This window comes from Spermophilus citellus (assembly GCF_964194105.1).
Source record: "Spermophilus citellus genome assembly, chromosome: 2".
Taxonomy (NCBI): domain Eukaryota; kingdom Metazoa; phylum Chordata; class Mammalia; order Rodentia; family Sciuridae; genus Spermophilus; species Spermophilus citellus.
Genome location: NC_138183.1, coordinates 28262214 through 28289664, shown reverse-complemented (window position 1 = coordinate 28289664; position 27451 = coordinate 28262214). Strand labels below are relative to the sequence as shown.

Here is a 27451-nt window from a genome sequence, read left to right as displayed (position 1 = left end):
TAGATTAGGTAGAGGGAAGTGAAAGGAGGAGAAGGCAGGGGATGTGGGATAAGAAAAATAGTAGAATGAAACAGACATTATTACTGTATGTATGTATGTGACTGTATGACCAATATGATTCTATAATATATATATATATACTCAGAAAAACGAGAAATTATATCCCATCTATGTATGATACATCAAAGTATATAAGTGCATTCTACTGTCATGAATAACTAATTAAATCAAATAATAAAAAATTTAAAAAAAATAAAGTACATGTTTAAGACATACAACAGTGGCTTAAACTAGAAGGCGATTTCCTTTTAAAAGAAATCCAAAGGAGAGAAGTTCAGGACTCCTAATGCTTCATGGTATAAGAAACCTAAACTGCTCCTCTCTTATTCCATCATCATCAGCATGTGCCTTCTATCTTGTAGGCCAAGGACTCAAGCCATTATGCCTATATAGTAGCAACAAAAATAAGGAAGGAACAAAGACAGGAACAACTCTTCTCTCCTGCACCCCTTTAGATCACTTACAGGTCATTAATGCACTAACACTCCCCACTGGTCAGGACTCTATCACACAGCCTCAGTAAGCTAAGTATTCTATTACTCATCTTTTTAAAAGTGTGAGGGAAGAGTGAATATTGAGAAATAGTTGGCAGTCTCTGCTATCTTCCTCTGGTACTTTCTATTCTCCATATCCGACTGAATTAATTGCCCTATATCCTACTATATTGGATATTTATTAATCCCTGATATATTTTCTCTTCCCCCACCCTATATGACCCCAAAGTATTAGAACTTTGACTTTTGTTTCCCTCAGTACCACAGTATCTGGAAAAAGGCCTGAAGCACAGAAGGAATTTATTAACTATTCATTGAATTAGTGAGTGAATAGTTAATCAAATTGCTAATTGGAGATAAATTTAATCATCTAGATCCAGTTCTGACAAACAATGCATTATTTAGTCTTGCTTGGTTAAAATGGATCTTCTCTTCCAGGAAAACTGATGCAACACATCCAGAATTAATAATTTTATAAAGGATCCTTTCCACTGAAGAGATGACTCAAAAGCCCTTCCCAAAAAACACAACTTATACAATGAGATAACTCTGTAATTCTGTAGTCCTAATGACCTAAACAATATTATTACAACATGTGTACTATATAACTGTTAGTAAATATAAACATAATATAGACTGAAGTACATTAATGTGACAATCAAAGAATTACTTTTAATGTAAACATTAGTAAACATGGGAAAAGAAGTGTATTTTGAAGAAATATAAATCTTTATCTTACAAATCAATAGATACTATGGATATGGAACAGACATATGTGAGTGGTGAGCCCACTATGCTGACCCCCACATGCTTCCCAAGAAAAAAAATTACCTGCAACCCTGCCTGGCAGGGTAGAGGGGAAAGCTTTTGTGACTCTTAAACAAACCAGTCAGCATGAGCCAAAGTAATCTAGAGTTGTCATGTGCAATGGAGACTTGAAAGTCTGATGTCATCCTGCTGTCAGTCAAAAGTCAAGAGGTGAACCTAGGCCAGGCTTTCTGAAAACTTCCCTAGGACCCCCCAATAAAACCAGAAGGCTGGAAGAGCAAGCCATCCTTCTTCTCTCTGAGAGGACCCACTCTATTCCTTGAGAGTATCCCCTTTTCCTATCCCTTCTAATAAACTCATGCTGATCACTCAGAGTGACAGGTCTCTTTATGGCTTGAATGCAAGAATCCAGAGGTGTTCCCAGCTGACAGTCTCTCAGCAGGCAGGTGCCTTGTAACACTATTTACAACTGAAAAATTATGAAGCACTACAATATGCCTATTTGATAAAGATAGAAACACGAATTAGAGGAAACAGCTTTAAAACATAAAATAGTTACTATAGGAACCAATAATTACATAGACAGGACCACATGAGAGGTTGACTGTATTGAGTCTTACTGAATTATTCAATCTCAATCTATGTATGCTGAAATTAACCAGTTTCAGTGCCCCCATTCCTCTAAGTGCATAAAAAAACTAATCTGAATCTCTTCAAAGCCATGCTGGCCTGGCAAGTGGGATGGAGAATATCTGCAGTGAAGACAAGTGAAGGCTCCCAGCTCTGCTCTGTCAAAAAAAAAAAAAAAAAAATCATGATTTTAAATGCAAAGCCTGCACATGCAGGCATCCATACAGCACCTTCCTGCTCATAGACACACGCGCTCTACCCGGAACGTTTGCACAACAGGGCTCTGAGGAGGCGACAGACCAGAAGGTGGAACAGTACGAACTCCGCTTTCAGCTACTCCAACATCAACTCTGACGTTTGGGGCAAGAACTGTCGTGGAAACAAAGGGGAAATACTGGATCAGGGCTGGCACCACACTCCTGCACACTGGCCCCCGGGGTGCACCTCCAGGGAGGGGGCGGAGCTGACGCGCCAGTCCCGCCCCCGCCCGCGCCCTCTAACTGTCCCTTCGCTGCGCCTTTCCAGTCAGGAAGCCGTACGAGGAGAGTCTCACGTCGGACACCAGCTGGCTGCCTTCCTCAGCGCCCCACGCCGCGCCATGCTGCCCCTCCGAAGCGTCCTGGCCCGGGCTCTGACCGCACGCCCGCTCGCGCCTCAGGTACCGGCCGCCGGGGGCCGCGCCGGAGCTGCAGAGAGGGGCGGGGTGGGGCCAGGGCGGAAGCGGGGCTGGTAAGCGAGTCCCACGCACGCGCGCGCCGGACGCGGCTCTGCCTAGTGGATACGGGGCGGCGGCCACGGAGGAAAAGGGATCCCTTGGGTCAGAGTCGTCTACCCGGTGGACAGAAGTCTTTTCTGGCATGGGAGCCAAGCAGCCCCAAAGTCGCTCCCAAAGCACTGGCGGTTGGATTTTGCCGCCAGCACCTTAGCGGCCGCGGCTCCGGGAGCTCTCGCTGCTTGGAGGCGGGGCCTGGTAGCCGTCGGCCTCGCGTAGGTGTGGGTTTGACAAGTCTTCGCTCGGTCCACACTAAAGGTGCGGGAGAGGACCACCAACGGCTGGCGACCCGACCAGCCTTCACCTTTGAATGGAAGTGCGCAGCTTGCGAGCATTTTGCCGAGAACCTTGGAGAGTCGGCCAGGGTCCCAGTGTGGGGCATCGTGCCGCCCTCCCTGTGTCCTGCAGGGGCCTGAGCCTGAAGACCCTCAAACGTGACCTGCTTCAGCCTTTGATGAGAAAGGTCCAAAAAGGAGCCAGGGATTGGATCTGAACTGTGGGAATTGGCTTGTTGTGTGTGGTCCAGTGGATTTATCGTCGAGATTGTTTTCCTTTCCATGTTTAGGCTTAAAATTCCTTTCCAAAAACAATGGGAAAGGAGAAGCAGATTTTTGTTTTGTTTGTACTGGGGATTGAACCCACGGTCGCTTTACCGGTGAGGTACATCCCCCGCCCTTTTAATTTTTTGTTTTGAGACAGGGTCCAACAGTTTTTGAGGCTGGCCTCCATCTTTCTATCCTCCTGCCTCAGAATATGGAGTCGCCGGGATTACAGGCATGGGCCACCTCTCCTGGCTAACAACGCAGTCTCTATCCTATTGGTTCTCTCAGGTGGAGCAGGGCCAACAATTTATTTCCTTACAACTTTTCTGTAAACTTTACATTTCTACAAAGGTACTCAGTGAATTGTTAGTCATTGCTCGCAAGAATAAGGCCTAACTTGGGCTGGGGATGTGGCTCAAGCGGTAGCGCGCTCGCCTGGCATGCGTGCGGCCCGGGTTCGATCCTCAGCACCACATACCAACAAAGATGTTGTGTCCGCCGAGAACTAAGAAAAAATAAATAAATATTAAAAAAAAGAATAAGTCCTAACTTAAAGGGAGTATGAAGCACTGATGATTTCTGCCCCAGCACGGTTTTAGTCCTGCAGCAAAAAAATCAGGAAATGATGTCATTCCCCTGCCCAAGCCCCTTACCCTCAATGCAGGTTCTCTACTCTGTGTGTGTATAAGAGTGTATAAATACGTATATATGCACACACACACACACACATACATACACATTCTCCTGAGAAAGATTATACTTTAGTGTGTGTGTTTGAATAACTGTTTCCAAATAGAAATTCATTAACCAACCTAAAATGTGTAGTTCCTTATGTCCTATTGGTTCATTTTTGACATATTTTATTTATCATATTTTTTAAACTGTGGACAAAAGTTGTTTGTTCCACTAACATTCTGTTATTATAATTTGGTTTAAAAGTACAGAATTTCCACCAAACAAGACCAGCTGCAGTTGTGTTTGATGGCAAACAGTCATTTTAGGCATATGACTATAACTCCTAATAGACATGAGTGGAATGAATTCAAGTGAGATGTTGATATTAATCCTTATATACAATTAAATGAAACCCATATGCTATTGTGTTTTGTAAATAAATGTATCAGAGCAGGGGCTGGGATTGTGGCTCAGTGGTAGAGTATTTGCCTAGCGTCTGTGAGGCACTGGTTCGACTTTCAGCACCATATAATAAAATAAAGTTTTTTTAAAAAATCAGAGCAAAAAAAAAATGGATATACAAAGTTATAAATGTCAATCCTAATTTGTAGATTTGTGGGTACCAAAACTGTTTTAAAAGATTTTTCTGGTGTACATAGTTCAGGCTAGTGAAACTTACATAACATGTATTTGTAAACTAGAATGCTATATGAATGTGCATATATGTGTGCGTGTGTGTACGTATATAATATATGTGTATATATTATATACATATATATACATGTATATACACATGTACATATATATATGTGCCATATGAATGTGCATATATATATATACATACACACATATGTATGTATATAGACATATACATATACAGGATAATTTATGGCAAGATGTGCCCTAATGAATATTAAGTTCACTGACAACACGAATTAGAGATTTTCATACTGAGCACATTACTATTACAAAAGGAACTACTGGCTCTTAGGGGATGTGTCCATCAAACTGGTATGACTGATGCATTAAATGTGCTTCACTTTGCATCTGTCATTAGAAACTAATAATGAGTCATACAATCCATCTTGAATTTTTCTTCTTCAGCATTCATACAGCCCACCACTATATTACCATTAATTGAATAACATATAGCACCTTCTACATTTTTGACCAATGGTTTAATTCACTGAATGTAGCAAATACTTTGACCTAAATAGCAATTTCCATTTTTTTTTTTTGGGGGGGGTAATCAGGGATTGAACTCAGGAGCACTCAACCATTGAGCCACATCCCCAGCCCTATTTTGTATTATTTACAGACAGGGTCTCACTGAGTTGCTTAGCACCTCACTTGCTGAGTCTGGTTTTGAACTCACCATCTTCCTGCCTCAGCTTCCCCAAGCTGCTGGGATTACAGATGTGTGGCAATTTCCACTTTTTAAAAGGTCTTGTAGTAAACATTTCATTGTGCCTGCCAAATGACATACATACTGAATTTACAAAGTTCTTTCAGATGCATAACTAGCACATTACTACCAAGAAAAAATGGAATATTGGCCAAGTAAGGAAAACTGTAAATTTATGTGAATTTCATTTGTAGTTCTCCAGTACAGAAGTATCATTGATACCAATGCCTTCGTATAAACAATTTCTCATGGAAAAGTGGCTAAGTTTGTGAAACCTTGCCAGGAAAGAGTAGCTGTATGTTCTGCTTGTTTTGTAACATGATACATCCTACCTTTCCCAAAATCTTTAAATTTGCCTTTTCTTTCTTCAGGTGTGCTCATCTTTTGCTACAGGCCCCAGACAAAATGATGGAATGTTCTATGAATTTCGTACCTATTCTCTTAAACCCTCAAAGATGAATGAGTTCCTAGAAAACTTCAAGAAAAATGTGCATCTTCGGACAGCTCACTCTGAATTGGTTGGATATTGGAGTGTAGAATTTGGAGGCAGAATAAATAAAGTGTTTCACATTTGGAAGTATGGTATGAATCATCCTGGTTAAGTGTTCAGTACAGATTTTCATTGCATTCCATGTTACATGAGTATAAGACTTAGTTCTTGGATTTATATTACTAGTAATACATATAGGTTAAGTAAATCTTTTAAAATATATGACACCTTTGTGTGTGTGTGGTGTGTATGTGTGTGTATTTAGTGATTACTTCTTCCATTGATCCATCTCTAACAACCTCTGGCTCAAATTCTTCAGTTATTATGAATGAGAACTTGTGTCATAAATCATAATATGGTAAACTTCTATTCTCATAAAAATGGAATGGTTTATTTGATCAGTGCCCAAATTAATATTCATAAAATATTTTATTATAAAAATATATTCATTCTACACTTATCATGGGCACAGTATAGGATTTTTACCTATTGTAATAGAACAAGCCCCATTAAAACACAACTTGTGCTTTAGATGTGCTACAAGTTAAATCATGGTCCACTAAGAAAACTAATGAAGTCCTGATCTACCTCACTTAAGCTGTGAGATAGATGTTATTTCTTATCACCATCATAAACCATATAAAACTCTTATCATTAGTCTTATAAAGTCTTCATAGTAAATACAGTACTAGGCCCATATGTGGGTAAATGTCGATACCTGTTGGAATAACTCAGAAGAAAAATAAGTGCTGGTGGGGGGAGGAAATGGCTGGTAATAAGTAAGAGAATCAACACTATTTCTTTGAAGGCTCTTTGTTCAAAGGAGAAGAGACTCACCAAATACATTTAATTTCACTTATTGTAATTTGATTCAAGGTGTACCTTGACCTGAGCACCTGCCACCACGAAAGAAAAATCTTCTTTCTCTGAACTAGCACTATCAGTTAAATGCCTCAATTGAATTATTAAGAATATTCCACAAATATTGAAACTAACTAGATGCTAAGGATTGTTCTAAGCTCTTTTTGTGTATTAATTCAGTTAACCTTCATAACAAGCCTGGAGGGCAATGTTGCATTCTCTCCATTACACAGACTAAGAAACTGAATGCAGAAGGATACAAAAACTTCCTCCTGCAAAGTCATAGAACCTATGAAGTCAATTCTGTGACATTACACTAGTCATTTGCAATTCTTTTCCCCGTAAGCCCATGAGCAATTTGAGGACAGATGTCACATCTCCTCATGTTAGTATATCCAAAAGCATAACAGTGTTCCTCTATACTACAGGTGAATGTTTGATGATTTGGATGAAATCCAGAGAAGCATAGGAGATTTTAAGTTGTAAATGTTTCTTTTTCTTAATTCTTGTCTCCCATAGAGAATTTTGCTCATCGAACTGCAGTTCGGAAAGCCTTGGCTAAAGATAAGGAATGGCAAGAAAAATTCCTCATTCCAAATTCGGCTCTCATTGATAAGCAAGAGAGTGAGATTACTTACCTGGTGCCATGGTGCAAATTAGAAAAGCCTCCAAAAGAGGGTAAGTCACCTTCCTTCTTCACCACTTAGAATTTAGATGAATGAAATACTAAAGATCTTAAGTGATAAAAGGTGAAGTTCCACTAGCAAACAAGGAAGCTAATTCTTTATTTTATGGTAACATACTTTGATTGTTGAGATAAAATTAAATTATGCCTTTTTGTTTATTCTTAAAATATGAGTATTAAGATTTTTTCCAAATTGAGATATTTGTTGATTGGTAAATTTAGTTACACTGTGGAAGATTGCTGTAGCTGCTAAAGTTTAAGAAATTTCACTTTGGGGGCAGGTAATAAGGAATAGTGTATGAAGTTTTGTTATAATTTCAAAGTAATAAAACATTTAAATGTAAAAAATATATTCAATAGCTGGAAATGGTGGTGCACAACCAATAATCCTTAGCTACTTGAGAGGCTGAGGTAGGAGGATCCCAAATTGAAATCCAGCCTGGCAATTTGACTGTCACTGTCTCAAAGTAAAATTTAGAAAGGGCTGGGCTATATATAGCTCAGTGGGATAGCACTTGCCTGTCATGTGTGAGGCCCCAGGTGGAATCCCAGTATTGCAAAAAATATTTTTTTTTCACAAATTACAACTAATCTTAAATCATTAAGTATATCTTTGTTCATAAAATTGACTGGGGAGAATATATTTACTGAAACTGCCAAGCTGTATTAGTGTAGTCTAACTTTTGTGTCAAGAAAGTTTCTCAGCCAATCCCTAAAAAACAAATGCCAAATGTTTTCTCTGATATAAGGGAGGTGATTCAAAATGGGGTTGGGAGGAAGAGCATGAGAAGAAAATTAACTCTAGATAAGGAAGAGAGGTAGAAGGGAAAGGGAGGGAGAAGGGGAATTGTATGGAAGATAGAAGGAGGAGACTCTCATCGTTATACAAAATACATGTATGATGATGTGAGGGGAAAAAAAAGAAGTGTGTCACATTAGATTGGGTAGAGAGAAGTGATGGGAGGGGAGGGGATGGGAAGGGGAATAGGAAGGGCAGCAGAATAAAATAGACACTAGTATTGCTGTATGTATATACATGTCTGTATAACCAATGTGATTCTGCAACCTATACACTCAGAAAAATGAGAAATTGTATCCCATTTGATTCAAATGTATGATACGTCAAGATCATTGTATTGTCATGTGCAACTAATAAAAAAAGAAAAAAAAGAAAGTTTCTCAGTTTGAAAATAATTCCTTAAGATGTCTTCATGCTGCTTTTACTTCTTACTGATTTAAAGAAACTATTATCTCAATCTACTTTTAAACAAAGGTCAGATTAGAAAACCATAAACTAGCTTAAATTTCTTATTATTTTCTATATTATTGCCAACTTATAGTGTATTTTAGATTATAAGAAATTTGAAACATCTATTGGGATTCTTAATTCACTTATATTTCCCCTCTGATTTCAGCACTATCTAAAAATAGTTGTCTTCTGTAGTACTGTCAAATTTTAGTTAACTTTCTCTGTATTGTTCATAATTCTTTAGTAACTCTGGAATTTTTTCCTTTTATTGTCTGATCTTCTCATTCCCTATTTTCTTTGTCTCTATCCTCTCTATACTTGTGACTAGGTATAAAACTTTTCAATATTATTTGGATATTTAGGAATCATAAAATCCTCTTTCAGACTTTTTCTCCCCCCAATCCCTAAAAAACAAATGCCGAATGTCTTCTCTGATATGACTTCAGATCAACCATTTGCTTGCTAATTCCTGTTAAAATGGAATTCTGTAATGGAAAAATATACAAAGAATAAAATATCTGCTCTCCAAATTAAAAAGAGGGAAACATAGGAGATCACAAAATACTTCTTTTGTCAATTTATTTTCTTATAGACTTGAGCAACTCAAAATTTGACTTCGTTATAAATTCTCAATATCTGTTGCATCAACAAAGTTTTATAGATTAAAAATATTTTAGATAATAGCTTTGTATATAGCTTCTGGTCTTTTTTCCTTTTCTTCTCTTTGATTAAACTTAACAAGTGGCCGTTAATCATGGACAAGAACTTTCTAAACATGAAAGCAAGGAAAAATAATGCAAAGAATTAATTAATATGACATAAATATATGTTTATATAGGTTATGTAGATGTATATATGTGTTAGTCCTTCACTACTGGAATCAAGCACAACTGATTAAAAATTATTTCAAGATCCTCTGTAAAATAATTATTTTTTTCCCTATTTTAGGAGTCTATGAGCTGGCTACTTTTCAGATGAAACCTGGTGGCCCAGCTCTGTGGGGTGATGCATTTAAAAGGGCAATTAATGCCCATGTTGATCGAGGCTACACAAGACTAGTTGGTGTTTTCCACACAGAATATGGAACACTCAACAGAGGTACACGTCTTCTATGGAGGTGTAATGTACATTGGTGATCTGTGTTTCTTCTGTTGGTTTAAAATTTATAAACTGGAAGGATCCTTAAGAAAATACTATTTTTGTCTTTTTTTCTCAAAATATATTTTTCTTGATTTTTTTTCAAAATAACATTACTTAGTTTAGAGAGATTTTTTTGAATGATAATTTAATAAATACGTTTACAAATGCTAAACACATGGAGAAGCCCAAAGAAAAAATTACTCATTTCCCATTATTTCAAAATAATGCATACATATCAGGAATGTAAAAACCAAACCGTTATCAGATATAAGGATAGAAACAATGTATATCTATGACTGGTAATAACTTCATAACATTCTAGCATGGATGGATAGATGATAGATGGATGCATGGATGGATAGATAGATAAATAGATAGAAAAATAGATATAAAGAAACAAATTTTAATAAAGCATATCTGGAGCATTTAACTCTTAAAGCTGAATATAATTTCAGTGAAAATTTCAGAGAGGTTTTTCTGTGGCTAACTCTAAAATATCTGTGTAAAGTTCACCCATTGGATAGAAGATTAAGAAGAGCTAATAAAATATTTGAAAGATCCATTGTATCCAATTGCCTCCTCTACTTTTCACTTGAATGTTCAATAGATATCTCAATGCCTACCCCAATCAAAGCTGAGCTCCTGATCTTTACCCAGAAATTGACTAGTCATATGTCCAAAGAAACTAATCAGAATATATTTTTTAAAATGTATTTTTAAGATGAGGAATGTATGAAGAAGATAAGAATTGTGAATATTATTAGATTTCTATCTCCCACCATGTATTAAAATGAAAGTAAATTAAAATGGAATGTAGATTCAATGTAAAAGTCAGAATTGTTAAAATATCAATTAATTTTGGTAATAATACGGATGGAGACTGTATTTCTAAGCCAAAACGTAAATGTAAAAACTATGTAAGAGGAAAAATATCAACTTGATGCCTTTATTATACAAAGGCCTAAACTTTCCACATGCTCCATATCAGCATGAGTAAAATTCAAAAGCAAAAAGGAAAATAAAAATTTACATCAAGGTAGACATACAAGTAACAACCACCTATATGTTAAAGAAAATGCAGATTAAGACATACTGAGATGTCACATTTTAATTAATGTACTTATATGGATATACTATTTGGTCGGGAAAAAATAAGTATTCATATTTTGTACAAATTCATATTAATCATAATTAATCTTAATGACATTTGTATTATAGATATACATGTAGGTACTGCTCTAATAAGGTTTATGCCAGCTTTGTTTATAGTAGAAAAATACTGGAAATAACACAGTTTGACCCTGTTTATGTAATAAATAAACTCATAATACTTAACTAGAAATATATATAAATTATGTATATATATATATATATATGGTGTAGATACAGAAACATAAATATTAAGTGCATGCATACATATAAATATGTAAATAATATGCCAAATAGAAAAGTGGTTGTTTCAGAGTGGTAGGATTAAATATGTTTGTTATGATCTTCTTTTATTTTCCAAATGCTATATAACTATTATAGTAAATTTTAATGATAAAAGCAGGCATGATGATGCACGCCTGTAATCCTAACAACTCTGGAGGCTGAAACAGGAAGATTACAAGTTCAAAGCCAGCCTCAGCAATGGCAGGGCATTAAGCAACTCATTGTAAAGTTCATCCACCATTTCTCTAAATAAAATACAAAATAGGGCTGGGGATGTGGCTCAGTGGTCAAGTGCCTCTGAGTTCAATCCCCAGTAGCAAAGAAAAAAGAAATTTTTAATTATAAAAAACTATAAGTAATAATGTACAAAAAAACATTTATTTTAGCATTTTGTAGAATACTACAATGTTGAGAATAATTTAAAAATCAACAATAAGAAGTTGGGAGAAAAGATTGTATAGAATACTGCAATATTGAGAATAATCTAAATAATCAACAATTGAAATTGGAGTAAAAAAGATGTTATAAGAAGAAATGTATATAGTCATTGAAAATAATATTAACATTACATGATATGCCATTAATGTATACATTTTTATGTTTTTATGTAGCAGGCAAAATTTATTTTTTTTAATTAATATCATTGACAGAAAGTTATCATATTATTGCTGGTTGTGGTGACACAGACTTATAATCTTAGTGGTTTTGAGGAGGCTTAGGCAGGAATATTGAAGTTTGAGGACAGAATCAGCAACTTAGGGAGATCCTGTCTTAAAAAAAATTAAAAAGTGGGACTGGGACTGTAGCTCAGCAGTAGAGCGCCTGCCTTGCACGTGTGAGGCACTGGGTTTGTTCCTCAGCACCATATAAAAATAAATAAAGATATAAAAAAATTTCTCAACAATTAAAAAAAATTAAAAAGAGTTAGGGATATAGCTCATGGGTTCAATTCCCAGTACCACCATTTTTTAAAAGGAATTTCACTATATATTAACAGAGGTTTATCTAGATAATTAAGATGATTCTAGTTTTTAGTTTTCTTCTTTGTATATGAATTTTCTACAGCATGCACAATTGTCTATGATCTATTATTTAGAACTATTATAGAAAAACTAATGTAAAACTACTGTATGGTTTATTTCTGCAGTTCATGTTCTGTGGTGGAATGAGAGTGCAGATAGTCGTGCAGCTGGGAGGCATCAGTCTCATGAGGATCCCAGGGTCGTGGCAGCTGGTAAGCTATTTCACTAGGCATGGGTTATTTTTACAACAAACTTGATTTGCTCAATAACTTTATATGCCTTCTTATGAAATGTTTTTCCAGTTCGGGAAAGTGTCAACTACCTAGTGTCTCAGCAGAATATGCTTCTGATTCCTGCATCATTTTCACCATTGAAATAGTTTTCTACTGAAACACAAAAGATTTCATTAATTGGCATAAGATGTGTCTGCTAATGGTGCTTAAGTTCTCCCAAGAGAATTATTCTCACTTTTATTTTAATGAGGTGGTAAGTTAATTTACTATGTTCCTTGTATTTTTTTTTTAAAGCCAACTCTGTCATCTATTTATCACCACTTAAGGAAATAGTTCTATTAATTTCTCCATGATGTGTCCGTGTTTGTTATATGTGAGACATAGTTGTCACTACTTCATGATCTTGATTTTTCATTTGATTCAGAATATCTTCTGTATTTTGAAAGCCCTTTGCTTTATAATATTTTCTCAAATTCAAATAATGATTTACATTTCCTCGTCTGACAATATTTTTAAATTAAGTACATATAATATATCTATCTTTTCATGTTTGTTTTTTCTGATATCTAAAACTATATTTTTACCCAGTAAAGTTTACTTTGTGATATTAAATGGGATTGACAAAAATATTAAATTAAATATATTTCTTTACTTTGGAAAAGTACAGTATCATATGTGTCATCTGTATTAACTGTGGTTTTCACATTAATTATTAGGTCATTCTATAAAATAATATAATTAGCTCACATTATTACAGTTTCAAGGAAGACTTGGTTTATATGCTGAAATATGTTCATTTATAATCAATTTTACTAATTTTGACTTACCTTGTGTCACAAAGATCTTAAGACCTTTTTTTAAAGAAATATTTATGATTATAAAAATGTTTACCCTAATAAAAAATATATATATTCATTCTGATTTTTTTGACTTTGTGTTTTATAGTTATATCCTCTTCTCTGGAGCCCTTACTATTGCTATAGTAACATAGTAATAGTTTACCGTAAATACTAAGTTGCATCATGAAAACACCATTCTGACAACCCCCAGAAGCAGAGTTCCTTTAGTACTACCATACTGCATTTTCTTTGAAACCTCTTTAATTTCCATTTTACTTAATGCCACTACATTCTAAACCAGGTTTAGTACTCCAAGGCTCTCTTGATATTCTATATTTATAGTTATGTTATTTTATGTTTCTAAAATATTTTGTAACTTAAATAGTAAATAATTAATTAGCTTTTTAAGGAAAATGGAGAGTAGAGTTTCCTCTCATCTGTCATGCTCCATGTGCTCTGTAGTTTATCTGAACTATTATGCAAGGTGATATTATTCAGGAAAGGTAGGCCGGCAGTTTACATAGACTGCCTCAGTATTCTGTCCATGATGGTGTTACCGCTGTTGACTGGTGACAAGTCCTTGCTTCCTCAATGTTGAAGAATAACACCAGAGAAGCACACCGAGGCAAGGTCAGAGTGGAAAATTATAAGTTTATTAAAGGACACCAGAAAAGACTTCTCCCGGAGGAAGAAGGGGACCCAAGAGATGGAAGTGTGGTTGTCTCTCCATTTTATAGTTTCTTTCAGTGATGGAATGTAGGTGGGAAGGGCCGAGGGGTGGGACACAGGTGGGCCAAAGAAGTAATCTGGATAGGAAGGACTTCTGAGTTAGCACCTTCAAGTTTGCTGGGGGCTGTTCATTAACACTTCTTTGGGATGGGCTATCTTCATGTTTGCTGGGGGCTGTTTATTAACACCTCTTTGGGATGGGCTCTGGCCTTGGGCTTTTTCTTGGACTTCATTAACATTCCATGAGTTGTCCTGCGTTTCAGGAATTCATTCTCAACATGGCCTCCATTTTAGATCTTACTCCATGTTAGACCCGATTTACCTAACTACACTGACTACCTAACTTTAAATCTGGCTTCAGTGGTACTTGGAGATGGGGCCATTGGGAGGTAATTATGTTTCTGTGAGGAATTGGAACCTCCAGGATAGAATTGATGCCCTAACTTATAAGGGAATGACAAGTCCTGAGTTCTTTTTTCTTTGTGCCATGTGAAGAAACTAGAAAAAGGGACCTCATTGGAACTCAATCATGCTGGTACTGTTATCTCAGACTTCCTAGACTCTGGAACTGTGAAAAATGTTTGTTGTTTAAACTACTCACTCAGTCTATGTCCTTCTGTTATGGCAACCTAAAGTAAGACATTGTCTATCACCCCTGCCTTATTTTTGTCACTTATCATAATTAATATATTGCGTATTTATGATTTGTTATTATATGTCTTCTTCTACTAGAAACTAAATTCCATGACAGTAGGGGTTATTGTTTTAATCTTTGTAGTGTCATCACTGCCTGGATTATGGTAAGCCCTCACTATTTGTTGATTGAATTAACACGTGGAATGTGCTGTGGTTTAGATATGGTTTGAGTATGTCCTCCTAAGATTCATGTCCTGGAAGCTGGTTTCCCATTGTAGTGGTGGTGTTGATTCTGCCTGTTATCAGTGATGAATCCTGCTTCCCCACATGTTGAAGTTTGAACATTAGAGAAGCACTCCAAGGCAAGCATATGAAGCAGGGTTTATTTTAAAAGGGGTAACATAGACTTCTCCCGCAAGGGAGAAAGGGGCCATAGCTGGTATCCTGGTATCCCCAGAGTGGAGCTGTTCTGACCTTTTTATATGTCCTAGGCTTTCTTTGTTCTCCTGCCTTTTCCTCTTTATCTTTCTCCTTCCTGCATAGGTGACTAGGCCCAGGAATGCTCAGTGGGAGGGCCAAAAGGTGGGTAACAGGTGGGCTAAAGCGGGGGAGAGCTGGATGGAGTAGCCAAGACACATTAACAACCTTATAGCTCACTGTAGGAAGGGGAAAATCCTGGGAAAGATTACCTGGGAAAGTTTACCTGGGAAGCAGGTTGGACCAGGAACAGATTCTTGATAAGGGTGGAGAAAGGGCTCTGAAGGGATTAACATTTTAATTCCTCAGGGGACAGTCTCCAATTTCTTAGACTCAAAATTGGCTTTCTTGATCCTACCTGACTCAATTTACCTATCTACACTGACTGCCCGTCTAATTCTGGCTTCAGTGTGATGGTGGAACATTTAAACTATGAGGCCTAGTGTAAGGTAGTTAGGTCATGGGGTATACCATAAGATGACTAACATAGTTTTCTTGGGACCTTTGTTCCCTTGAGAGTAAGTTGTTATAAAAAGAGCAAGCCTACCTCTGAATCTCTCTGGGTTCCTGTCTTGTGTGATCTCTCCCTCTTTCACATACTTCCACCATGATGCCATTTTCTATGAGGCCTTTTAACAGGGGCTTGATCAGGGGCCACCTGATCTTGGACTTTCATCCTCTAAAACTATGAGCTTTATATATTACCCAGCTTCAGATATTTTGTTGTAACAATAGAAAACAGACTAATACAAGATGTTTGAGTTTAAAAAAAAAAAAAGTTCATCATCCTCCACACACTTTATGTTGCCCACCATTAACAGTGGTTTACCTGACTGATATTGGAGGTGCCTTACCAACCTCTGGAAAGTATTCCTGAAACACACAGTGAATGATCGATTCAATGAAAGTTCTTGCTGTGGGTGCAAAAATAATACTAATTGCCTGCTGGTTATAAGTTATTATCCCAGACTGTGGAGGAAGAGAAACAGATTATGTGACCCATCTGATCTGGTTCCACACCCACCACATAACTCCCAGAGGACAAGTAAATGCTGTTTATAGACTCACCCTCTGAACTTCATTCTCAGCACTAGCTCCTTACCAAATCCTACATAGCTGACTGTTATGGCAACTGAAATCACAGTTGATTCAGTTTTCAAAGGAGTGTGAACCTGCAGTATGTTAGAAGAAGCATAACGCTCCCTAGAGAGACATTTTTCATAACTTCCATCACCTAGAATGCTATTTTTCTGGGTATCATCTTAAAAGAAGCACACATTATTCCAGGAGGCTATGGTTTGGTTTCTTGTTTGAGGTAGTGGCCCAAGACCAAATAAAAGTTTTTGTAACTCAGCTATTGTCCTGTTTTTCTGCTTCTCTTCAAAACCCCCTGCAGATTTCTGTATATTCACTGTATCCTCATCTCTTGTTCTTCCTGAATCCATTCTAGATAGGTCTGCATCCTGTCAATCTGCTGCAGTGATTTACAAAAGCGACTTATCAAGTGTAGTGGTCATTCTTAGCCTTTACCTTACTCATCTTCTCAGAAGTTTTTGGACATAATTTACAACTGCCTTCCCCAAACATGATGTTTTGAATTTCAGTGTATGGCATCATACTCCAATTTTCCTCCTCCTCTTTGGCCAGTCCTTCTCCATTACCTTTGCTGGCTTTTCTTATAAATCTCAGGCTCAAGAACATTCCCTATTTTTTGCTCACTTTACGTAAGTTCATTCAGTCTCATGACTTAAAACTCATATGTACATATGGTTGATTTGCACATTTTTATCTTCTGTCATTGTCTCATGAGCTCCATAGTGAAATCCAAATACCTTGGTGGCAAAATCCTATGAGACTTGGTTCCTGCCCTCTCTAGGATTCCATCTCCTATGACTTCTCTCCTTGCTAACTCTGCACCAGGAACATTGGAATATTCTCTCTTTTAATCTCCCTCAACTTGCAAAGCTTTTTTCCCCTTAGAGTTTTGTATTAGGTGTTCTTTCTTCCAGGAGTATTCTTGTCACCTACCTTCAAATGTTGCTCCTGCTTATTAAACTTGGATCTAAACTTAAAGGCCACTCCTCAGGCTGTTTCTGACTCCTTACCATCATTAACCCATCACCACATTTTTTCTTTGTAGCACTTATTGCATCAGATTTGTTTGTCTACACATACATTGTGCTTCTCCCCCAATATATTACTTTATTAAAGCCAAAATTCTGTTTTTAACGTTGTAGCCCCAGAACCTAGAAGAGTGATTGACACATAAAACTAGATATTATTTAAATTATGAACAATGATGGTGAAAGCAGATTTTACAAGGACAAATCTGGTATCTAACTTAAACAAAAAGAACCTATATCATTTAGCCCTATAACTTTGTACAAATTCCTTATTCTCTGAGTTACAAATTATTCACATGTAAAATGGTACTACTTAACTCATAGAACAGGATCAGTTGAAGATCAAAGAAAGTGTCTGACAACACAGTAAAAACTTGAAAGAAGTTGCTGGTTTTCTTAGACTTTTCCATTCTTAATATATGCATTCCAAAGGGTCTAGAATTTTTGGAATCTAGAAAAAGTCCATATAGGCTTTTGTCTAGATTTTGGACAGTACTGATAGGTAACCTTTATTTTCATCTCCATTAACTGATGTTTTGTTTTTCTATAGTTTTTGTTTGTTTCCCTCTCTATTGGGATTTTTTGCAAACAGTGTTTTCTATCATTTTGTTAAAGTCACTTGATGGGAACATTGCAGGGGAGGGTGAAGTTGTGATGCAGATACTGAGGAGGCATCTAAGCTACTCAATAGCCAAGAAACTTCTGTACACAAAGTTCAGATCTGTGCCTCAGCAGAAGGACCACTTAACCATGTGTCATTGCAGCTATTCCAAAGAGATCACAGTGGAACCAGGACTCATGTGCTGCCAGAAAAAGGACTGTTTGACAGAAGTTCTTCAAGTATCAACATAAGCATACATCTGTTTATGAGACTGGTTCTTAATGAGCTATCAAAAGTACATCCGCATTGTCTCATAACACCCACTTGTGTGTAGACTGCACAGCACTTATTTCAGGTGAAGGCATCTTGATGTTGGTATTTCTCTTTCCACATTGCCACTCTTGCTGTGTGCTCACCTTTTTCATCACTGCACCTTGCCAGTAGACATGCTATACTATGTTCTTGTATTTTTTGTTAAACAGAAGCACAACAAAGGCTGCCTTTGTAACTGCCTAAAAACCAAAGTGAAATTTTTATTAAAGAAGCTTAGCTACAGAGTATGTTCAGACATCTCTGCAGCTTAGCTCATTTTATTCCATCATCCCAGATGTGGAACACCTATAAAAACTTAAGCAACAAATATGCCTCTTTGATAACCTTGAAATAATATTTGAATATTAAGTTACCAGAATTGAAAGCTTGAGACTTAATGGGTTAACAATCATTGCACAGAATAAGTTCATCTACAAACCTCTTAAACTTTCTTAATATCAGTTATTCTTATCTCAACTGAATTATGAAAGAGCATAACACCACTTTCTATTCAAGTGGTCCCGAGTTTTGTTTTGATTAATAAGATATTTGAACCTTTTCTAAAATTTTTACTTTTGATCCAAATAGCAACCCCAGATCTATGTGGGACATTTCTTCTTACTTTTGCATGGCTTTATTAACACTTCAACAGCAGGTGGTGCTGTGAATCCACAAAAGTAAATTTGCATAGACAACAGAACTGTCACAGCTTTATTTCGTGACTCAATACAACATAGAAATAAGCCTTTTTAATACATCATATAAAGTTATTGACAATACAAAAATTTTTTTGTTTTTTTCCTTTTAATGAAAATGATTTAACTTAGAAATCTATTGTGAACTTTTGTCTAGTTTTGCAATTCTCAGATATTCCAGTGCAAAAATAGATCCATTACAGATAGCATAAAGTGCTTGGAATGAAGGGCCAATGATAAAGAAAAAGCACAAGAACAGCTTTACCCAAGGGTATAAGAAGGAATAATAGCATACCTAATCCTTATGGAAATATAAACATTCTATAAAAAGGGATGCAATAATTTTGAAAAGAATTAGAGCAGTATTAACTATGGTATTACATTATTACTAGTAAATACAAATTAATATCTCAGTATCAAAGTGGTTCATTATTACATAACACATGGCTCTTTGGAAAAAAATTTACCTGATATATACATCCATGAGAAGAAAACATAGACAAATCCCTTTAGTCAATGATTACTATACAGTGAATGAATGATGTGCAACATTTAATAGTCACAAAGAAATGCTTTCAGTACAGATATCAAAATACAGTAGTTGAGGTTTGGTTGTTTGTTTTATAACAATGAATAGTGCTGGGTATTTATATAGAGAGGACTTGTTATTTTCTTTTGTATTTTTTATATTCACAGTTAGTAAGTTTTCCAAGGTATCCAAAAGATGCAAGAGCAGAAATCTTTGAACACTTTTTGAGAATTTATGAAACTCACATAGTTACATTTCCACAGTTAATATACAGAAATTTTATTTAAGGATAGAGTTGGTAAAAATTTCTACCATAATTAAGTTTACACAGGGAACTTTAAGATTACTATTTGGATAGTCTAAAAGGTAACACAATAATAATGAGGTTAATGTAGAACTGTATATTATTTCTAGCTTCAGAAAGACCCTTTTAAATCTACATTTAATTTTTTTTCTCAAAATAGTTCACAGTGCCTTTGAAGTTTTAAAATGTGACCTTGAAGTCAGAGTAATTAGAAGCAAAGAGTCACTCATGGATTTAATATCGTGAATGAGAGTGATTCATGGTGAAATGAGAAAACCACCAGATTTTGATTTTATTTTTAAAATTAATGAGAAACTAAATTATTCTTAGAAACTAAATTATTCTTATATCTTTGAAAATGGTATGAATGTAGTAATCTCATGCTAATAGTTATTGAAAATATGCTTTATCATTTTAGAAAATAATGACATTAATTTTTTGAAAATCATTTTTCTTTTTAAGCAAGGAGTTACTTAACAGTCTATGAATCTAAATATATATGTATATATATTCACATATATATACATACACATTTGAAATATATCTGAAATTGTATACCTTTAGAGTTAATATTTAAATTTTAGAAATAGTTAAGATAAATTAATGATGATATTGAAAGTTCACTTGAACTTTGCCAAATAGCAATTCCCTCATATTTTTGTTTTGTCTCAAGAAAGATGACACTGAGCATTACTGAAATAATATTTTTTATTTAAAAACTAAAATAAGATTAAGTCTGAAAACTATTCTTTGTGGAAGCATTTGCTGTTTTTATTTTTTTCAGGATAGTTTAATGATTGAAGAGATTCAAAATTTGAGATTGTCAGAGATTTAATTGGGTGTCTAACATTTCTGCAGAACCAATTATGTGGAGGTACTAAATGTCATAAGTACAAGTTGTATTCAACAAGTTCCCAAGCTAGCTGATTTCTCTTTGAAAGAATCCATTGTTCAGCCTTGTGACCTTTTCTGGCTTTTGCACTGTTGCTATTAAAAGAAAAAAAAAAGTCTAGCCAATATTCTTTAAGTGGGCTTCTATAATCACAATAAAACAACCTATCTTTTGTAAACCAGTTAGCTGAATAACATGGCATGGGAAATCTACTGAGACTTAATTTCTCTTCTTAATTTCTCTTTTGTATCCATCCATCTATACGTACACATTCAGCTATAGCATATACTCAAAAAATACTTGATTGATGAACTGATTTAAGAGTATTCTACGTGATTTTAAATTTAACAACAATATCATGAGATCTTGACCACCACATTGTTTTCTAGTCACTAGGCACTAGTTAGACATTCTATCTGCAAATTTGTATAGGAAAAATAAAGCTAGTGAGGCAGTGTGACCATACTCCTCTATACCACAGGTCCTAAAAGAGGTCATTCTAAGGTTTCAGAAATCACTGATATAACTGAAAATTCCAAATGACATAATAGTACAAAGATTTTTGTCAAAATATAACTCAATCTTTTCATTTCTAGATTAATTCAAAAAGCCAGAAATAATACTACACCTGTGTCAAATAACAAAATTTTTGAGATGCAGTGTACCGTGTTAACAATCAGGACAAATGGGCACTAGGTTTGAATACACCATCTCTTTAATCCCATGCCTTGACTTCAGCAGCTTACAGTTCCAACAGTTTGGCTGCTAAGCCTTTGCTTCTTACCAGAATTTAAGTATATTTAAACAGTCCCAGAAAGACCCTGGAAACCCATGGCTCCCAAGCATGGGGCAACATAACAATGGAACCAAGTTTCTTATGTGTAGAGATATCCATACTTTACATATTATAGCCACCAAAGCAGCTCATCAAAAAGGGACTCAAAGAAGGACGTTAGCCGTACATGGCACCATTTTGTCACCTGATATTTAATGATGTTGATAGACTCTGAGAAGAGCAGCTTTACAAAGGTGTATGTTACACACTACGGTGTTTCAGACTTTCTGAGCAACTTGGCACTAGTAATTCTGGCACACACATTGCCAGCAATGGTTGTGTCACCAGGAAACCGGTCTCCTGGAATGGGATGGCTTAATGGATGAGGATGTACGCCTTTGATTTTGATAATCACTGGCCATGGTTATTTGATGAATTGTTGCTGCAATCCCAGTGAGGATACACAGGAACAAAAAAGTATGACTTCAAACCCAAATGTCCACTGGGTTCCATACTATAGTTTCACATAGGTAAAGGTAATAAACTAAATTCAAGTCTTTTTCACATAGAGCCATACAAGACATAGGCTACAAAGGCACTGCCCCTGTAATGGAATTTTGTTTTCATTGCATTGAATTGCATTGCATTGAATAGTATCAGTACAGTATCCAGTTTACTTCTTCCCACAAAAACTTCCAGCCTGTTCCTCTGGAACACTTCACACAGTGTAAAGGAAGATCTCGTTCTTCCTTATGTTCAGCCATCCTGTATGAACGACATTCTTCATACATAACTTTCTTTTACTTTCTCGTCCTGTAGAAAAGATGTGAGAACTGAAACATCCACTACTGTCTGGTTTTTGTGTAATGACAAGTCCTTTAAGTGGTCATCATCACTTTGGTCCTTGGCAAAGTTCACAAATACCTGTCAAAACAAAGAAGGGCTTTATAAGTACCTCTTGACTTGTTCTTTCTTTATTCTAGCTGCAGTTTTATTCTAATTGCACTGTCCTCATGTTGAAATTAGGTCATGTAGGAGAATACAGAATTGCAAAGTAGATTAACTAGAAAACTGTGTGAGGGAAGATAAGATACTTGAAAAACATTAATAATCATTTAAAAAATCATCTTCTGTGTTAATCCCACATCACCAACTTCCATTGATTAAAGGGAAGAGTGAAGAGAACATTTACTGAAAACCTATCAAATGCCAGGATCTGTTTAGTAGTTTTTGTTATCTAAATGGGACAAGGCACATAGCAAAATGCCCTATCTATGATAGGTACTCAATAAATTATAGTTGTTCTGATTATTAATTCAGTAAATTCTCACAATAATTCTGTCAGGTAGAAAGCATTATCTTCCTTTTTAGTTCAGAGAGGTTTAGTAAAATGCATTGCTAGTAATCATAGATGAGGAATTCAAGCACAGATAGTCTGAACTGTGCTCAGGCTAGTGGTGAAGGTGTGAGTAGGCAGGAATCATCAACCTGGGAAGAAAATCTATTTTTGACACTAAAAGCTTACTTGGTCAAGTGTTGTCTGAGAAACAGAGTAGTCTTCTATGTGGAGTCGCTTTTTGCTCTGGGAGAGGATACTGAATATCCTGGCCAGAGAAGATAATGAAGAGGGAAGCTGGTACTGTAACATGTTCCGGTGTTTCTCTTTTAGGACGCTTCCTGGGAAGGCAAGTCCAAAGAATTCCTGGACCGGCTTCAGGTCAGGATTGGATCCTGCTATTCGTACAACTATTGTATAACCATCTCCAAACCTGAAAGCAGGAAAAAAAAAAAAAAAAACACCCAAATGAAGTATCCCCAGGAAACTTCTCAGAAGAATATTTACCTCTGAGAAACCAACTTGTGCCATGAAAATGGGAGGTCCCTGAAAGACCCAGAGATCAGTTTCAGAAAGAAGGAACCAGTTATCATTTATTGAGAATCTATGAGCAGTGCCCGATGCTGAGTGCCCTGATTCTGAGTGCCCTGTTTCTCAGTGTCTTTAATCCTCACCTAGATCCATGAAGTCTGACAGATGTTACTTAAGCCCAGGGAGTTAGTCACTTGCCCATGATACAAAGTTCCTAAGTAGTAGAGCTAGGAAGCAAACCCATTTGCATAGACTCCAAAACTTGTGCTAGTAATCACACTGTCATGTGAGTTTTTTAATTTCATAAATAAAGCAAAGCCAGGAAGTATTATTCCTGGGAAATAGACTCTCAGAAAGACTAAGTAACTTGCTTATGAGTCAAACAACCAGTATATAATAAAGTATATATATAATATAGTATATAATAAGTATATAATAAAGTATATAATATAGACATATAATATAATATAGTATATAATAAAGTATATAATATAATATATATATATAATAAAGACAGAATTTGACTACGGTTCAGTTTGACTTCAAAGCCCTGATTCTTTACTCCATACTATTTTTCCCAGTTTAATTTCTCTTTATTTTTAAGCTACCATTTATACACCAATGAAAGAATAATCATCAAGGTTTCTAAATAGGTGCTATCCTAAAGAAATAGTCTCTTTTACCTATTTTTCAGATGTTGTACACTGCCAAGGCACCTGAACCTCCCATTGACCATAATTGCCATCCTAGTGCAAAGAGCTTCACATTCCTCCATACTGTGGGAAAACAGAACAAAGTTTTAGTTTCAGAGACATGCTCCCATAATCATCACCATGACATCTGGCATTTCAAAGAAAAAAGTTTCCCAGCTTCCAGTGCATAATCACATCCTATTCTAAAGACATGTCGATATACAGATGAAGCTCCTCACTGCAGTGCCATTTAGAATTGTGAATAAGTTGGAAACAATTCAAATGTCTAACAAATGGAAAGAATTAAATAAATTAGGGTATATACTAATGGAATACCATTCAGGTATAAGAGATGATGGCATTACTTAAATTTACTGACTTAGAATAATGTTGACAATAATATTAAGTGAAAAAGATCAGAGTATATATACTATGCTTGCATTTTTGTTTGTAAAAATCCATACACACAAGTACACATAGGTTTGCATAGGAAATCCCTGCAAACATGCATAAGCCAATGAGAACAATAGATGTTTTCAAGTAATACAATTTCAGGTGATAAATGTAACCTTGGCCTTTCTGTACTTTCTAGCTTTTACTAAATGAACATATATACTATTTAGCAGATTTACAAATAACACAATGTAAAAGCCAAGCCAAGACTTCACTACAGACCTATGAGATGTAAGCACTACTGATCTCCCCTCCTTGACGATGCTTAGGGCACAATTCCACAAGAATCTTCGGGCTTTGGGATCCATGCCTGTGGTTGGTTCATCCTGAAATTAAAGTAAAATAAGTTTTATCATTTGCTAAAACTAAAACACCAAAGATAGACTTGTTTTTAAAAGCTGAAGCATTCTTAAACATCATAAGTTTTAACTTACTATTTTAGTTATTTTGAACCAAAATAACAATAAATTTCAAACTCACTTAGAACAAGTTCACTTTTATGAATGTCTCATTGAAGCAAGAAACTCAAATATTCTAAGGAATTTTTTTAAAAATTCAACAAATTTCTCCAAATAAATAGGGAAGGTAAAGAGCCATTAGTTTCAATCATCTTTTCATTACTAACAAGTATATACTAAAAATTCTCTTTGTCAGGATAAGGTTTGAGTAAAATTCCTTTTCTTCTCTTTTTATTCTAATATACTTCAGCTTACCCAATTATAGTCTAGACCATTCATATGATCTAGATTATTCTATAGCCTCAACCCAAGGTTTCTTCCTATAGTAACTTCAGTGCTCTTCTCTAGCAAAGAAAGGAGATCAAAGGCCACTGCTTTCTAATGTATTTTTCATTTATCTCTCTTAAGGAAGAGATCCAGTGAAGAGATCTTTTTTTTTTTCTTAATACTGGGGATGAAACCCAGGAATGTTCTACCCCTGAGATACATTGTCAGCCCTTTTTTAATACTTTGAGACAGGGTATCATTAAGTTGCCCAGGCTGACCTCCAACTTGTGATTTTCCTGCCTCAGTCTTCCATGTAACTGGACTTACAGATGTACACCACCACACCCAGCTATTAAGGGGATCTGAAACTGTGTCCTCACTCTCCATATTCAGGTTATGAACACATGGATGATCAGAAAGAATGTTCCAGAGAAGACCAAATCACACATTCAGCCTCACAGACTTATAGGGATTCTCCAAGCCAAGTACGTGGGGTGTCTATTTAACAGAGTCACCCCTGCTTGTGCCAAGAAAGAAGCTTCCCTATTCTTGAAGGCTGCTCTGCCACACAGTCATACAATGGCCTGTTTTCCATTCAGGCCAGAACAGTAGTTTTCCATCCAAAGTCACACTTACCAGAAATACCACAGGTGGCCCACCAATCAAAGCCATGGCTGTTGAAAGCTTGCGCTTGTTGCCTCCACTATAGTTACCAGCATATTTTTCTCCATACTTCACAAGGCCCAGTTTCCGAATTGCCCATTCACCAACCTGGAGAGATAAAGCACCTTGACTTTTGTCTGCCTTGGTAATTTTAGCATGCTTTGTTACACTTATATGTGAAAGTTCTTTGATTAAGACTGGATTCTATAATCATGACCTGCAACTACAGAGGTACCAGAAAAAAGGAGAGGAAATTTATGTGATGGGAGCAGTACTCCCTCTCTGCACACCCCCAACCAATGCATACCTATCTACCCCTACTCCCCCCACCATTATGGGTTCCCACCCATGCATGAGGAAAACAGCCTGAAGTAGTCATATGTGAAAAATCCGTAAGGTATGCTGTCAGGATGCCAAAGAGACAGGTTGGCTTTCTAGTATCCATGGTACCTTGCCAACTTCTTTCTCTGGGACTCCTCTCAAGAGGGCAAAGAACTCTACATGCTCTCTTCCAGTCAGAAGCTCTGTGATAGCATCAAACTGAGGGCAATAGCCCATGTTCTGATGTACTTCATGGATGTTTGACAAGATACTGCAAATGAAAATAAAACTTGTTAGGTTTTAAGCATTTAGACATATTCTAATCAGACAATCTGGGTTAACATTCCTATAGAGTATGCATGTGCTTTACAAAGATACCAATATCTGCTGCTTAAAGGAATAGCCTTTCTGCCCCTAGGATGACAGCTGTTCCCATCTGTCAGGGTTTCTGTTTCTACCCTGCCTTATCCTTGCATTTCAAACCTGCATGCTCAGTCCTGTTTCAAAATCCCTGAGTCCATGCCCACTGCAGCAGTCTTTACCAATAACCTAAATAACACTATCTGGAACTTTAACATCTTCATCCCAGAATTGCTCCTGTGGTCATATGTACCAAGTGCATTGTCAGCCCAAAGTTGTCTTCATGACCATCTGGACCCAGAAATCCTGGGTATGAGCTCCCTTCGGCCTTCTGCTGAGCCATACATTGACTCAACCACAGTGTGCATATTCCAGATATTCTAGTCCTACCAAATACCTAGCCCAGATACCCTCCTATCTTTTAAGGGTTTTTTGCTTGTTCCTTTATTGTAGACCCTCTGAACATGTGGAAACAGAAAAATACACCTACAATCTTACGGGTGGGGGCAATTTTTAGGTTCTTTGATGCCAATAAGGTTACATAATAATTTCATACATAATCCCTAATGTATGAAAATTTCAGTGTCTATATCCCATTTTCATGCCTGCACTTCACACCCTCAACAAGATACATTAACACTCACACATATGATTTAATTAAATGCTTCATAAAATGGTACCTGTTGTTACTACTAATAGTACATTCTGATAATTCTTATTCTATTCTCTAACATGTCATTTGAAAAGTACTACTTGAACTTGGCCTTTTGGAAGTGGTCATTCATCTCTGCTTATCTATTTAGAACTCCCAGTGTTAGTTTTCTCCAGAATTATGACTGAGTCAGTTCTTATAACCCGTTACTATGATAAACCTTAGGTTGAGCCAGTTACTGCTGCCATTGCTAAGTGCCCCAGGAGCATTAGAAATAAGCCTGGGGAACAGTGTTATTCCCAAAAGTTCTGTTCTTTTAAGGTTCTTAAGTTGCTACTGAAATGAT

General features: G+C 36.2%; 2 protein-coding genes and 1 long non-coding RNA gene across 6 annotated transcripts in view; 1 reads left to right on the top strand and 2 right to left on the bottom strand.

Annotated features, from left to right (window-relative positions):
• Positions 1-1113: 1113 nt before the first annotated feature.
• LOC308640884 lies at positions 1114-2605 on the bottom strand. Its single transcript, XR_014020370.1, has 3 exons — positions 2492-2605; positions 2253-2321; positions 1114-2110 (listed from the first exon to the last, which is right to left on the bottom strand). It is a non-coding gene; the product is annotated as an uncharacterized lncRNA (long non-coding RNA).
• LOC308640882 (protein NipSnap homolog 3A) lies at positions 2394-13371 on the top strand. 3 transcript variants are annotated; one of them, XM_081278859.1, is made up of 6 exons: positions 2394-2610; positions 5718-5928; positions 7217-7375; positions 9580-9729; positions 12353-12439; positions 12530-13366. In XM_081278859.1, exons 1-6 carry the CDS (start codon positions 2551-2553, stop codon positions 12604-12606), a joined length of 744 nt encoding a protein of 247 aa, XP_081134985.1. In that variant the 5' UTR covers positions 2394-2550; the 3' UTR covers positions 12607-13366. The 3 variants fall into 3 exon arrangements, with proteins under 3 accessions (XP_081134985.1, XP_081134983.1, XP_081134984.1); XM_081278857.1 differs by lacking the exon at positions 2394-2610 and adding an exon at positions 2654-3187 and having other exon boundaries at positions 12530-13371; XM_081278858.1 differs by lacking the exon at positions 2394-2610 and adding an exon at positions 3202-3617 and having other exon boundaries at positions 12530-13371.
• Positions 13372-22029: 8658 nt separating this feature from the next.
• The window catches only part of ABCA1 (ATP binding cassette subfamily A member 1), a 132317-nt gene continuing 126895 nt past the window's right edge, over positions 22030-27451 (bottom strand). For both annotated transcript variants that reach the window (XM_081278752.1, XM_081278753.1), the window contains exons 45-50: positions 26223-26364; positions 25746-25880; positions 24607-24710; positions 23923-24015; positions 22898-23141; positions 22030-22296 (exon numbers count right to left, since the gene is read on the bottom strand). In XM_081278752.1, the coding sequence (XP_081134878.1) occupies positions 22156-22296; positions 22898-23141; positions 23923-24015; positions 24607-24710; positions 25746-25880; positions 26223-26364 (859 nt within the window). In that variant the 3' untranslated portion in view covers positions 22030-22155. The remainder of the gene's footprint in view (positions 22297-22897; positions 23142-23922; positions 24016-24606; positions 24711-25745; positions 25881-26222; positions 26365-27451) is intronic.

What these genes read in the sequence shown, in the direction of transcription:
- LOC308640882 (XM_081278857.1), top strand. Translation starts at nt 3,035, where the DNA reads ATGGAAGTGCGCAGCTTGCGAGCATTTTGCCGAGAACCTTGGAGAGTC. An exon ending in TTCAGCCTTTGATGAGAAAG is followed by an intron (nt 3,188 to 5,717) that starts GTCCAAAAAGGA and finishes TTCTTTCTTCAG; the next exon opens with GTGTGCTCATCTTTTGCTAC. An exon ending in AGAAAAGCCTCCAAAAGAGG is followed by an intron (nt 7,376 to 9,579) that starts GTAAGTCACCTT and finishes TCCCTATTTTAG; the next exon opens with GAGTCTATGAGCTGGCTACT.